Below are 15,440 nucleotides of genomic sequence, written 5' to 3' on the forward strand. Positions count from 1 at the left end.
ACGCGCCTAGAACGGCGCAGTCCCAACCTGGATGCCCTTTTTTCACGCCACAAAGTGCGGCTAAAAAAATCCTCGGTATTCTCCACCTACTTGTAGGTCCTCTGGCCCTCGGCGCAGCCAGCACGAGCTGTGGGGGGGCGGAGCCAGGTCTCTGCGCTGAAAACAGTGCCGGGACCTCTGCACATGCGCGCTACAGTGGGCACGCAAGTGCAGTAGCTCCAGGCGCCGAACTGTGTGGGAGGGGCCCGAAGCACGCAGCCCCTAGCCCTGGCTGAATGGCCTCACTGGGGCTGCGTGAATAAGGCTCCTCCCATGGCCAGCTCCTGCGCCCCCCCCCGACCAGACCCGACACTCGCTCCCTGCCCCCCCCCCCGACTGACCCGACCCGCACTCCTGTTCCCTCGCCTCGACCCGCGCTCCTGTTCCCGCTCCCCGACTGGACCCGACCCTACCCGCGCTCCTGTTCCCGCTCCCCGCCCCCCCCCCCCCCCCCCCAAACTGGACCCGACCCACACTCCCGCCCCCCGACCCGACCCCCCCCACTGGACCTGACCCGACTCCCGCTCCCAGACTGGATCCGACCTGACCTCTCTCTCTCCCTCCCTCTCTTCCCCTCTCTCTCTCTCTCTCTCTCTCTCTCTCTCTCTCCCCCGACCCAACCCAACGCCACCTACCTGTAAATCTGGTGCTGGGGACGGGCCCTGCCTGAAGTCTCGGGCCGGCCCGTTCAGCCTTCGGTCCCGACAGGCCTGCCTGAAGCACTTTCACACATGTAGGAAGATGGTTTATTTAATCTTTTCTTTGCTTATAAATGTTTATTCAGGTTGGATTTATTTGTATAAGTATAAATAAGGATTTATTATAGAATTTAATGACTTCCCTTCCCCCCCCCCCCCCACCTCGTTCTGGACGCCTAATTTGTAACCTGCGCCTGATTTTTTAATGTGTAGAACAGGTTTTTTCAGTTCTACAAAAATCTTCACTTGCTCCATTCTACTTTAGTTTGGAGTACGTTTTCACTGTGGAAACTTTCTAATCGGGCGTCAGTGGTCGGACACGCCCCCTTTTGAAGAAAAAATTCTGTTCCAAAGTAGAACTGTTCTACCTGACTAGAACTGCAGAAAAGAAATGTGGAGAATTACGATTTCTAAGATAGTCTGTTCTCCACCAGTTGCTCCTAAAAATCAGGTGCAAATCATGTGGAAACTTGGGCCCAATGTGTCAGACATTGAGCTGATGGTTCTTCGATGTGGCTGCTACAACTTGGTTGTACCGTATTCATATTCTATGTATAAATAGAATACACGAGTTTTTAACAAAAATGCGTTGTTTTCATTTCAGTTGTTTAATTGAGTTAAATTAAAAATGGAATTGTGTTTTTTTTTTAGGACCTGTTCCCCTCTCTACTTACTTCCGTATCTACAGGAAGGGTGATATTGTTGACATCAAGGTATTTATTTAGAAACATAGAAAATAGGTGCAGGAGTAGGCCATTTGGCCCTTCGAGTCTGCACCACCGTTCAATAAGATCATGGCTGATCATTCCCTCAGTACCCCTTTCCTGCTTTCTCTCCATATCCCTTGATCCCTTTAGCCATAAGGGCCATATCTAACTCCCTCTTGCATATATCCAATGAACTGGCATCAACAACTCTCTGCGGCAGGGAATTCCACAGGTTAACAGCTCTGTGTGAAGAAGTTTCTCCTCATCTCAGTCCTAAATGGCCTACCCCTTATCCTAAGACCGTGTACCCTGGTTCTGGACTTCCCCAACGTCGGAAACAATCTACCTGCATTGATCCTGTCCTGCCCTGTCCTGTCCCGTCACAATCTTGTATGTTTCTGAGATTCTCCCTCATCCTTCTAAACTCTAATGTATAAAGGCCCAGTTGATCCAGTCTCTCCTCATATGTCAGTCCGGCCATCCCAGGAATCAGTCTGGTGAACCTTCGCTGCACTCACTCAACAGCAAGAACATCCTTCCTCAGATTAGGAGACCAAAATTGAACACACTATTCCAGGTGAGGCCTCAACCAGGCCCTGTACAACTGCAGTAAGACCTCCCTGCTCCTATACTCAAATCCCCTAGCTATGAAGGCCAACATACCATTTGCCTTTACTGCCTGCTGCACCTGTATGCCAACTTTCAATGACTGATGAACCATGACACCCAGGTCTCGTTGCACCTCCCCTTTTCCTAATCTGCCGCCATTCAGATAATATTCTGTCTTCATGTTTTTGCCCCCAAAGTGGATAACCTCACATTTATCCACATTATATTGCATCTGCCATGCATTTGCCCACTCACCTAATCTGTCTAAGTCACCCTGCAGCCTCTTAGCGTCCCCCTCACAGCTCTCACCGCCACCCAGTTTAGTGTCATCTGCAAACCTGGAGATATTACACTCAATTCCATCATCTAAATCATTAATATATATTGTAAAGAGCTGAGGTCCCAGCACTGAGCCCTGCGGCACTCCACTAGTCACTGCCTGCCATTCTGAAAAGGACCCGTTTATCCCGACTCTCTGCTTCCTGTCTGCCAACCAGTTCTCTATCCACGTCAGTATATTACCCCCAATACCATGTGCTTTGATTTTGCACACCAATCTCTTGTGTGGGACCTTGTCAAAAGTCTTTTGAAAGTCCAAATACACCACATCCGTGTCCACTCTACTCGTTACATCCTCAAAAAATTCCAGACGATTTGTCAAGCATGATTTCCTCTTCATAAATCCATGCTGACTTGGACCAATCCTATCACTGCTCTCCCAATGCGCTGCTATTTCATCCTTAATAATTGATTCCAACATTTTCCCCAACACCGATGTCAGGCTAACCGGTCTATAATTACCCGTTTTCTCCCTCCTTTTTAAAAAAGTGGTACATTAGCTACCCTCCAGTCCATAGGAACTGATCCAGAGTCGATAGACTGTTGGAAAATGATCACCAATACATCCACTATTTCTAGGGCCACTTCCTTAAGTACTCTGGGATCTAGACTATCATGCCCTGGGGATTTATCTGCCTTCAATCCTGTCAATTTCCCTAACACAATTTCCCGCCTAATAAGGATATCCTTCAGTTCCTCTTTCTCACTAGACCCTTGGTACCCTAGTACATCCGGAAGGTTGTTTGTGTCTTTTGTGAAGACAGAACCAAAGTACGTGTTCAATTGGTCTGCCATTTCTTTGTTCCCCATTATAAATCCGGCTGCAAGGGACCTACGTTTGTCTTCACTAATCTTTTTCTCTTCACACATCTATAGAAGCTATTGCAGTCAGTTTTTATGTTTCCGGCAAGCTTCCTCTCATACTCTATTTCCCCCCTCTTAATTAAACCCTTTGTCCTCTGCTGAATTCTAAAATTCTCCCAGTCTTCCAGTTTGCTGCTTTTTCTAGCTAATTTGTATGCCTCTTCTTTGGAATTAATACTATCCTTAATTTCCTTTGTTAGCCATGGTTGAGCCACCTTCCCCGTTTTATTTTTACTCCAGACAGGGATGTACAATTGCTGAAGTTCGTCTATATGATCTTTAAAGGTTTGCCATTGCCTATCCATTGTCAACCCTTTAAGTGTCATTTGCCAGTCTAATCTAGCCAATTCGTGCCTCATACCATCAAAGTTACCTTTCCTTAAGTTCAGGACCCTAGTTTCTGAATTAACTTTGTCATTCTCCATCTTAATAAGGAATTCTACCATATTATGGTCACTCTTCCCCAAGGGGCCTCGTACAACAAGATTGCTAATTAGTCCCTTCTCATTACACATCACCCAGTCTAGGATGGCCAGCTCTCTGGTTGGTTCCTCGACATATTGTTCTAGAAAACCATCCCTAATACACTCCAGGAAATCCTCCTCCATCGCATTGCTACCAGTTAGATTAGCCCAATCAATATGTAGATTAAAGTCGTGCATGATTGCTGCTGTACCTTTATTGCACACATCCCTTATTTCTTGTTTGATACTGTCCCCAACCTCACGACTGCTATTTGGTGGCCTGTACACAACTGCCACTTGTGTTTTCTGCCCTTTGGTATTCCGTAGCTCCACCCATACTGATTCCACCTCATCCAAGCCAATACTCCTTGCATTGAGGCACAGAGCCTTCAGGCTTGTCTTTTTAACACACTTTGACCCTTTCGAATTTTGTTGTAAAGTGGCCCGTTTTGTTTTTTGCCTTGGGTTTCTCTGTCTTCCACTTTTACTATTCTCCTTTCTAGCTTTTGCTTCCTTACAATTGCATTAATTTCCTCTTTAACTAGCAATGCCACCCCGCCTCCTTTTCCTTTCTGTCTGTCCTTCCTAAATGCTGAATACCCTTGTATGTTGAGTTCCCAGCCTTGGTCACCTTGAAGCCATGTCTCCGTGATGCCAATCACATCGTATCCATTAACTGCTATCTGCGCAGTTAATTCATCCACCTTATTTCGAATACTCCTTGCATTGAGGCACAGAGCCTTCAGGCTTGTCTTTTTAACACACTTTGACCCTTTAAAATGTTGCTGTAAAATGGCCCTTTTTGTTTTTTGCCTTGGGTTTCTCTGTCCTCCACTTTACTATTCTCCTTTCTAGCTTTTGCTTCTGTCTCCATTTTATTTCCCTCTGTCTCACTGCATAGGTTCCCATCCCCCTGCCATATTAGTTTTAACTCCTCCCGAACAGCACTAGCAAACAATCCCCCTAGGGCATTGGTTCTGGTCCTGCCTAGGTGCAGACCGTCTGGTTTGTACTGGTCCCACCTCCCTCAGAACCGGTTCCAATGCCCCGGGAATTTGAATCCCCCCCTTCTGCACCACTGCTCAAGCCACATATTCATCTGAGCTATCTTGCGATTCCTACTCTGACTAGCACGTGGCACTGGTTGCAATCCTGAGATTACTACCTTCTGAGGTCCTGCTTTTTAATTTAACTGCTAGCTCCCTAAATTCGTCTCGTCTGACCACATCCCGTTTTTTACCTATATCGTTGGTACCTATATGTACCACGACAACTGGCTGTTCACCCTCCCTTTTCAGAATGTCCTGCACCCGCTCCGAGACATCCTTGCACCAGGGAGGCAACATACCATCCTGGAGTCTCGGTTGCGGCCGCAGAAACACCTATCTCCCTTACAATTGAATCCCCCATCACTATCACTCTCCCACTCTTTTTCCTGCCCTCCTGTGCAGCAGAGCCACCCACGGTGCCATGGACTTGGCTGCTGCTGCTCTCCCCTGATGAGTCATCCCCCTCAACAGTACCCAAAGCGGTGTATCTGTTTTGCAGAGGGATGACCGCAGTGGACCCCTGCACTACCATCCTTGCACTGCTCTTCCTGTTGGTCTTCCATTCCCTATCTGGCTGTGTACCCTTCTCCTGCAGTAAGACCAACTCACTAAACATGCTATTCACGTCATTCTCAGCCTTGTGGATGTTCCAGAGTAAATCCACCCGCAGCTCCAGTTTCGCAACGCGGTCTGTCAGGAGCTGCAGGCGGATGCACTTCCCGCACACGTAGTCGTCAGGGACACCGTAAGCGTCCCTGACTTCCCACATAGTACAGGCGGAGCATAACACGTGTCCGAGCTGTCCTGACATTGACTTAACCCTTAGATAAACTTAATGTGGCAAAAACAAGGCTAAAGGTTAGTTACTGATATAGAAAAGAAAAAAGAAAAGCTACTTACCAATCACTTACCCCCTTGGCTGTGATGTCACCTTTCGATTTCTTTCTACTTTTTTGCTTTCTCTCCCCGCTGCAGCTGCACAAGCTGGCCTTTATAGGCCTCCCGACACCACGCACTGCCGCCGCCTCTCGCTGTATTGTAACCAGAGAATCTCTTGCAATGGCATCTTTTCCCGCTCCCAAATCGTTACCTCTGATGTCCCCCAAAGATCTATCCTTGACCCCTTCCAATTTCTCATCTACATGTTGCTCCTTGGTGACGTCATCCAAAAACACAATGTCAGTTTCGACATGTACGCTGATGATACCCAGCTCTACCTCGCCACCACTTCTCTCTACCCCTCCACAGTCTTTAAATTGTCAGACTGCTTGTCCGACATTCACTTCTGGATGAGCAGAAATTTTCTCCCAATTGAATATTGGGAAGACCGAAGTCATTGTTTTTGCTTCCCGCCACAAACTCCATTCCCTAGCCACTGACTCCATCCCTCTCCAACTTCTGTCTGAGGCTGAGGCTGAACCTGGTGTCCTATTTGACTGTGAAGTGATCTATCCGCTACATAACTCAGACCGCCTATTGCCACCTCTAACATCTGTCCTTGCCTCCGCCCATCTGTTGAAATCCTCATCCATGCTTTTTTGTTACCTCTAAACTTGGCTGGCTTCTCGCATTCTACACTACATAAACTTGAGGTCATCCAAAACTCGGCTATCCGTGTCCTAACTCGCACCAAGTCCCGTTCACCCATCACTCCTGTGCTCGCTGACCTACATTGGCTCCTGGTTAAGCAACGCCTCGATTTCAAACCTTATCCTTGTTTTCAAATCCCTCCAAGGCTTCGCCCCTCCCTATCTAATCTCCTTCCACCACACAACCCCATCCCCATGAGATATCTGCGCTGCTCTTCTGCTTGCGCGCTCTCTCTCTCTCTCTCTCTCTCCACAGATTATAATCGCTCAACCATTGGTGGCCATGCCTTTTGTTGCCTAGGCCCTAAGCTCTGGAATTCCCTGCCTAAACCTCGCCACCTCTTTCCTCCTTTTAAGACGCTCCTTAAAACCTACCTCTTTGACCAAGCTTTTGGTTTTGGTTACCTGCCCTACTTCTCCTTGCGTGGCTCGGTGTCAAATGTTTTGTCTTTTATAATACCTCTGTGAAGCGCTCTGGGATGTTTTTCTAAGTCAAGTGTGCTATATAAATACATGTTAAATGATTCCATGCTTTTTGTCTTCACTATTCTGTCTGGAATCCATTCAATTTGACTTACTGTGAATAACTTCCTGATTTTAAAATCTTGAGTTTATATTTTCTACTTTTAAATTATCAGACTCCGGTAAGCTCACCTATCGAATGTAAATCAATGCTCACAGCACTAAACTCTGCAACACCCTGTGTAGAATCTCCTCCCACCCTGACAACTCCTAACAAATCCATTCCCAAGATTTAGGCTGCATGCCCATGAGTTTTAACTAGTGGCCTTTTGTGAAACTTGGTCCAGTACCCTTTGGAAGTCTAGGATTTCCCATGGTTCATGTGGCTTGTCTCTTCCATTTAAAAAAAATGTGGCAAGTTGTCGAACACGATTGCCCCCTTCTGAAGCCATAGTTATTGTTACTTTACTAGAGTTATTGTAAGTTTGGTTCACTGTACTACTGATCAATTCTGTGTATATTAGAATTGAAGTAAGACTACTGGGGCTACAGTTGCCTGTGTTTACTCTGAAAATAAGACGACTTTCCAAGTGACACCGATACTTTGTGGAATAATCTATGGCAACGGTGTGCCCTTCGTTGCTTTACATTTTAATATAAAATATTCTTTGGGTAGTGTGAAAATCGGCATTGCAACAAGAGCTCTGCGCTCCTCCAATTTCGGCCTCATGTGCATCTCCCGCCCCACCATTGGCGGCCGTGCTTTCAGCTCGCTAAGCCTTAAGCTCTGGAATTACCTCCCCAAACCGCTTGGCCTCTTCACCCCTCTCTCCTTTAATATACTTCTTAAAACCTATATCTAGGCCTACACGCAAGTATTTCTGTACAACCGGAGAAGTGATTTGAGCTAGCTTCAGAGATTTCATTTCCTGCACTGAGTACAACCAGTATTTGATACCAGAGAAATCTGATTAGCTTATTTGTATTAAACTCTTTTTATTTGGATTTTAATAAACCATGCTTAATGGATTAATCACTATTTCAAAATTCACTGGGGCAAGAGCTAAACTGTCTTTCTCTTTAGGGCACTGGCACTGTTCAAAAGGGCATGCCCCACAAATGTTACCATGGTAAGACTGGAAGAATTTATAATGTTACACAGCATGCTGTAGGCATTATTGTCAACAAGCAAGTCAAGTGAGTATAAACAGTTAAAAATGTGCACTTGTATGGTGCTTTTTAACATTGCAGTGCTTTGGGACTTTTTCCAGAGGTCTGATCCAAAAAGTAGACACCAAGCTATGAAAGGAGATATTTGGAAAGCTGATCAAAAGTTCAGTGGACAAGGTGAATTTTTAAGAGGGCTTTTAAAGGAAGTGAAATCTCTAGTCATAGGTGACTGAAGATGAAACTACCAATGGAGAGAAAATGCTCAAGAGGTCAGTGTCAGGAATGCAGAGTTTAGTAGGGCTGGGGGGTGTTGGAGATGTGGGGGAGGGGGGGCATGAAGGGATTTAAGAACAGGGATGAAGCTTTTCAATTTGAGTAGTGTGAAGTGAGGGGTAAGCAAGACTTGGTGCAAGATGGGATATAGGCAATGGAATTTTGTGCAAGATGGAGGGTGGCAGGCTAGCCAGGAGAACATTGGAATAATTAAGTCTGGAGGGGACAAAAGCATGGCTGAGGATTTCAGCAGGAGATGGGGGCAGGGGCAGGCAATGTTAGAGTTGCGTGTAGATGGTCTTTATGATAATTGTTTTGGATCTCGGCTCAGGATTGAATAGAACAGAGGTTGCAAACAGCTTGGTTCAGTCTGAGAAAGTGGATGGTGTGATTATATCAGTGGAAGGGGTACAGAGTTTGTGGTGAAGGCTGCAAGATGATGGCAGTCCCAATATTTAATTGGAGGAAATTGCAGCTCATGCAAGACTGGAGTCAGCAAATGGATCAGGAGCGGTGAAAGCTGACCCCATATCTTTAGATGATGCCGCCTAGGGGCAGCGTGTAGATGAAGAGGACGACACCAAGAATAGATCCAGGACGTGAAGAGAAGACATTGCAGGAGATGGTCTGGCTACAATAACTTGCATTTATATCGTGCCTCTAATGTCCCATGATGCTGCTTAGAAGCATAATCAGGCAAAAGTTGACACCAAGTCTAAATATTGAGAGGTTGACTTAAAGGCTTGGTCAAGGGGGGGGGGGGTTACCGAATGTCTTGGAGGATACAGAGGTGGAGTGGCAGAAAGATCTGAGGAGGGAATCCCAGAGCATAGTCTTCTAAGATGAAGGAATGGAGCGCTCTTGGAAAGCTGGAGAAAGCAGTTTTGGATAACCATCTGGAGGAGTACATGTGAAATCTGAAGTCATATCTTTGGGTGATGTTGGTATTGGGCAGCATTAAGATGAGGAATAGAAGACGGTGAAGGATGGATCCTTGGGGGGAACTCGAGGTAATGGTACAGGTACGGGAAGGGATGTAATTGTTGGAGATTCTTTGGGAACTGTTATTCTGGATACCAGGGGGGTGGAATGGAAACTCCTAGTCAGCTGGACACTGGAGGAAGATTGTATGTTCGGCAGTCTTAAAAAGGCCGCAGAGGTATAGGGAATGGTAGCATAGTGGTAATGTTACTGGACTAGTAATCCAGTAGCCTGGACTAATCTGGAAACAAGAGTTCAAATCCTACCACAGCAACTGGGGAAAAGCTAGTATCAGTAACTATTGGCTTGTCATAAAACCCCACCTGGTTCACTAATGTCCTTTTTAGGGAAGGAAATCTGCTGTCCTTGCCTGGTCTGGCCTATACGTGACTCCAGACCCACAGCACTGTGGTTGACTCTTAACTGTCCCTAGCAATCCACTCGAGGGTACATCCCATGAATGAATTTTAAAAGGGTTCAGGAGGGACAACTTAGCAGATTCATAGATTTTTGGCTTTGCCTATTTTGGTGTTGTAACCTATTTCGCGCCACCCCTCTTCACTTTGCCAATCAGACATGTGTCTCTATTGGCCATTCAAATTGGGTAGAGTGCAATATCCTCTTTAAAAACCCAAGCATGTTATTATATTTGACTTGGTTCCTGTCAGAGGAGACATTTAAGACTATTGAAAAAAGTTGCCGTGGCTTGTTGGTCTGACACTAAGCCTGAATTGTTTTGATAAAGCTTCTCTAGCTAAATGATACTTTTTTGAATTTTTAATCTTGTTCAAAAAGTGCGGTGAATTATAAAAAGTGTACCATCCCACTGACCTGAGTGAGACACTACTGTACTTGTATATAATTTGAACAGTTGTAAAAGAAGTTCTAAATAGTGTTAAGTATATTTTTGGTGTTTAAGTTTAATATGCATCTTATGAAATGAAATTTTGATAGCAATGGCTTGTTCAAAATATTCAAGTATTATGCATGATAAATATAATGCTGGTACTGAAACTTCAAATTTGAGAAGACAATGCAGTGAAGAATTTCATTGGGGCTGGTCACATGAGATTATAATGTAAATCTAAATCAACATTACAATTTAAAGCTGATTAACTTCAGTGGGATAGGGTCTGATGTACAGTTATGCTGTCCTTAAAACTAAAAAATTATATTTATACTGTACCATAGAGCTCCAAGCATTTCAATTATGAATTTTAGATGATGGTTTTAGTTACAATGGAATTCTGAATCTCTTGCTTTGAATTGCACCCTAGGGGCAAGATCCTCGCCAAAAGAATTAATGTGCGTATTGAACACATCAAGCATTCAAAAAGCAGGGACAGCTTTCTGCTGCGTGTGAAAGCGAATGAAGTAGCAAAGAAAGAGGCTAAGGAGAATGGGACCTGGGTTGATTTGAAGCGCCAGGTAAGGGCAGCAGGGTGAATTCAATTTTAGCTGACTATCTGAAGCACAAGTGGAAGACTGTTTGAATCATACCTGAAGGCATGGCCTTCATATTTGCTTATTACTTAAGTCTACCTGCTGATATTGGCGAAGGAGATCCTGGTTGTGTTGGCAGTTGAAGATCATTTGGATGGGGAGGTGTTTGAATTTTTGTGTTCTGAGCATATAGCTGCTCTGCTAGCCTGAATGACTACAGCAGAGCTAATTGAACCTTTTGATTGAGCCAAAACACATGAAAAGTTTTCCTTTTTATAGGAAAATTTTAAAAATGAACTTCAACTGCATCAGTTTTATTAAGCACACTAGAAAGGGTGAAAAGCACTTGTTGGCTAAGTGATAGCAACATACAATTTATTTCTACAATTCCATTTTGGTTGGTTTTAAGGCAGTAATGCAATATTGAAGTATGAGGTGATAGCAAATGAAACGCTGGACTAAAAATTGTTAATATGCACTTTCAAATATTTTGTATTCAGAGTCTAGCTTAGGGTAAAACGGTGTGGAACCGAGCAAAATATAGAATCATGGGAATATACAGCACAGAAGGAGGCCATTTCGGCCCATCGTGCCTGCCAGCCAACAAAGAGCTAACCAGCCTAATTCCGCTTTCCAGCTCTTGGTCTGTAGCCCTGTAGGTTACGGCATTTCAAGTGCATATCCAAGTACTTTTTAAATGTGGTGAGGGTTTCTGCCTCTACTAACCTTTCAGGCAGTGAGTTCCAGACCCCCACCACCCTCTGGGTGAAGAGATTTTCCCTCTAAACCTCCTACCAATTACTTTAAATCTATGCCCCTTGGTTGTTGACCCCTCTGCTAAGAGAAATAGGGATGTCCTATCCACTCTATAGGCCCCTCATAATTTTATGCACCTCAATAAGGTCTCTCCTCATCCTCCTCTGTTCCAAAGAAAACAAACACAGCCTAACCAATCTTTCCTCATCGCTAAGATTCTCTAGTCCAGGCAACATCCCCTCTACCCTCTAGTGCAATCATATATTTCCTGTAATATGGTGACCAGAACTGTACACAGTACTCTAGCTGTGGCCTAACTAGTGTTTTATACAGTTCAAGCATAACCTACCTGCTCTTATATTCTATATTCTCGGCAGATATTTAGTTCTTTGCAGTGAGGGAATTAAAATTTGTGGCCTTCGTTGGCGGGATATTAAACTTTTTTTTTTGTTCCCTCATGAAATACATTCCACTCCTAGCACTGCAGTGGCATTGCAGAGCATTACTCTGCAGCTGGTTGTATTATACAAGACTTAAATGTTTTCAGTGAACACTTAGATAAGATTGGGGGGGGGGGGGGGCGATGGCGGGAGAGGAAGAGGTACGGTGTTTATTGATCGACAAAAATAGCTGCTAAAATATAGTGTGCTTTTTGACGCTATTTGGATATACTAATTTCATGCTTCGGGCTGTTGTGGGGATTTGTTTTAAGGTTGGATTTGACGCGGAATCTTGAAATATCAAATGTCAATATAGTTGGACTGTTAACTAATGTGGTGATTTCTTAATTTGCAGCCTGCTGAGCCCAGAAAGGCACACTTCGTACGAACCAAGGCTAACAAGCCACAGTTGCTGGAACCAATTCCATATGAGTTCATGGCATAATTTTGTTACCTTATCAAATAAAATTTGTGTCTCATTTTGTATTAACGTTGTGCATTCTTTGCCAACTTTCACCCCTGCTCACTGTTGTGGCTGCTGATCACCCTCTGGTATATCTTCCAAGTGACTTTTCGTGTGTGAACCAATACAGTAAGTGTGCATCAGAGGACATTGCACGCTTAATTTGTTTAATTTGTAGTGAAAGGATTCTCTGGAGTCGAGTGGTCATAATATAAAATTTCACATTACATTTGAGTGATGTGGTTAAGTCTGAAACTATGGTCTTAAATTTAAATTAAGCCAGGAGGTATGAGGGATAAGTTAGCTAATGTAGTTCCCTTGAAGGATTTTTTTTGTATCTGTTTTCACAGTAGAAGACATACTGGAAATTGTGGAAGGAGCTCTAAGTAATACTAGTAAAGAAAAAAGACTGGAGAAATTAATGCAACTAAAAGCCAACAAATCCCCTGAACCTTGTGGTCGATATCCTAGGGTTTTAAGAGGTGGCTGCAGAGAGTGGAAGCAATGGTTTTGATATCAAATTCCCTGGATTCTAGAACAGTCCCCGTGAATTGGAGGGTAGCAAGTTTAACCCCGCTGTTCAAGAAAGGAGGAAGAGCGAAAACTGAACTACAGGCCAGTTAGCCTGACATCAGTAGTAGGGAAAATATAAAATTATTATTAAGGATGTGGTAACATGGCACTTGGAAAATCACAATGTGTTTAGGTAATGCAATTTATGAAAAGTAAATAATGTTTGACAAATCTATTGAGTTTGAGGGTGTAACTAACACAGTAGATATTTGAATTTTCAGAAGGCCTTTGATAAGGTGCCACATGAGATTGTTGCACAAGATTAGGGCTCATAGGATTGGGGATATTAAGCATGGATTGAGGATTAGTTAAACAGAAAACAGTAAGAATAAACTGCATTTTCAGGATGGCAGAGTAACTAGTGGAGTTATGGCTTAGATCAGGGGAAAGTAATATATCCAGGTTTGCAGACTACAAGGCTAAGTGGAAAAGTAAGCTGTGAGGATGTTTTAAAGGGATATAGACTAGTTAAGTGATTGGACAAGAAGGTGGCAGGTGGAGTACAGCTTGTACCTCTCCAGTCAGGGGCACTGATACGGAACCGCCTTTGGTTCGACATCAGTCCTAGAGGGTCGGGGGAGACACGAACTTTTTTTTAAAAAAAAACCAAACCAGCACGGAGAGAGAGCGAGGCCCGAGTTGCGCAGCTGGAGCGTGGCAGAGGTGTTCAGGAGCTTGGGCGCTGTCATCAGGTACCGGTAAGCCTAGGCTAGGGGTGACCTTTCGTGGTTTGTCAAATTCTCTGTTGCGGCACCAGTCGGGTCCCAAGGGTGCCGGACCAGAGAGGTCCAACCTGTATAATGTGAAGTGTGAAATTATCCACTTTGGTAGAAAGAATGCAAAAACATAATTTAATTTTGAATGGTGAGGGACCAGTAAATGTTGGTATTTGGGGAGCATGCTTTGAGAAATCAAGCCAGGTGTAGGGGAGGAAGAATGGTGCAGGTGTAAAGGGGGTGGTGTTGGAAGAATGTGATCAGTCTTACCATCTGGATCAAGTTCTCGCTCTTAAACCTGGATCATGTTCTCTCCCACCTCTGCTCTTTATCCCCCCGCCGACCCAGTTCCCTCTCTCCCCGTCTCCTTTCTCTCTGCCCGCATCCGATTTCTCCCCTCAAATGTCCATGTAGACAATCAGCAATATTCATGACAAAATTCTTGCAGTTAACCCAAAAGCCAGCTCCAGCCTTGAGCGGCAATGACCGCCACACGGTTTGACCCTACTTCGGCTTCCTCGTATATTGTACTGCGCATGCGTGACCAGATCGAGCGCGCACATGTGCAAAAAAAGGCCGGAGTCCACGGAGCGAAGGACACAACTGTTTGTGCACAGAATTACTCTGGTATTTGTCCCAATACCATCCCCATCTGATTTGTCATTTAAATCACTCCTACCCTTCCACTCTATCAAAAAATGTCCCTTTTTAGTTCCCTTTCTGTGCCTCTGATTGCTTAAACCCTAAGTAGTAGCAGGATATTTAGAAAATCATACAACCAAGCAGAGTCAACATGGTTTTATGAAAGGGAAATTGTGTTTGACAAATTTATTGAGTTTGAGGATGTAACGAGCAAGGTAGATCAAGGGGAACTAGTAGATGTAGTGTATTTGGATTTCCAAAAGGCATTTGAGAGAGTGCCATATAAAAGGTTACTGCACAAGATAAGAGCTCACGCCTTTGGTGGTAATATACTAGCATGGATACATGATTGCCTAACAGAATACAGAGGGACAAATGGGTCATTTTCATGTAGGCAAACTAAGGGCATGCCAACAGGAATCAGTGCTGTGGCCTCAACTATTTAATTTATAATTAATGACTTGGATGAAGTGTACTGTGGCCAAATTTGCTGATGATACAAAGAGATGGGAAAGCAAGTTGTGAGGAGGATACAGTGTCTGCAAAGGGATCTTAAACACTCCCTCAGTCAAGGATGACTTGCTTCCACACTAAACATGAGTCCGATGTGGCAATTACAGTCTCTGTCACAGTTTGGGCAGATGGTGGTTGAAGGGACGTTGGTTGGAGTGCTCAGGTGCGCTCCTTCCATTGTTTTGTGCTTGGTCTCTGCTTTTGGCAAAGGGATATTGGTAGGTTAAGTGAGTGGGCAAAAATTTGGCAGGTGGAGTATAATGTGGGAAAATGTGAGGTTATCCACTTTGGTAGGAAGAATAGAAAAACAATATTATTTAAGAGACTACAGAATGCTGTGGTACAGAAGGATGAATGTCCTCCTGCATGAAACACAAGTTAGCATGCAGGTACAGCAAGTAATTAGGAAGGCAAATGGAATGTTGGCCTTTATTGCAAGGGGGGTGAAATATAAAAGCAGAGAAGTCCTGCTACAACTGTACAGGGTATTAGTGAGACTAGACCTAGAGTATTGTGTACAGTACTTTATTTAAGGAGGGATATACGCAGTTCAGAGAAGGTTCACTAGGTTGATTCCTGAGATGAAAGGGTTGTCTTAGGAAAGGTTGAACAGGCTGGGCTGAGGATCTTACTGAAACATAAGATTCTGG

General features: G+C 44.4%; 1 protein-coding gene and 1 non-coding gene across 4 annotated transcripts in view; both read left to right on the forward strand.

The window, feature by feature from the left end:
• Nucleotides 1–12,362, forward strand: part of rpl21 (ribosomal protein L21) — a 397,861-nt gene extending 385,499 nt beyond the window's left edge. For all 3 annotated transcript variants that reach the window (XM_070892282.1, XM_070892281.1, XM_070892280.1), the window contains exons 3-6: nt 1,389–1,450; nt 7,905–8,017; nt 10,522–10,672; nt 12,239–12,362. In XM_070892282.1, the coding sequence (XP_070748383.1) occupies nt 1,389–1,450; nt 7,905–8,017; nt 10,522–10,672; nt 12,239–12,328 (416 nt within the window). In that variant the 3' untranslated portion in view covers nt 12,329–12,362. The remainder of the gene's footprint in view (nt 1–1,388; nt 1,451–7,904; nt 8,018–10,521; nt 10,673–12,238) is intronic.
• On the forward strand, nt 9,793–9,923 carry LOC139275449 (small nucleolar RNA SNORA27). Its single transcript, XR_011595726.1, has one exon. It is a non-coding gene; the product is annotated as a small nucleolar RNA SNORA27 (small nucleolar RNA).
• Nucleotides 12,363–15,440: the final 3,078 nt, after the last annotated feature.

The sequence above is a fragment of the Pristiophorus japonicus genome, chromosome 10 (assembly GCF_044704955.1).
Source record: "Pristiophorus japonicus isolate sPriJap1 chromosome 10, sPriJap1.hap1, whole genome shotgun sequence".
NCBI classification, from domain to species: domain Eukaryota; kingdom Metazoa; phylum Chordata; class Chondrichthyes; family Pristiophoridae; genus Pristiophorus; species Pristiophorus japonicus.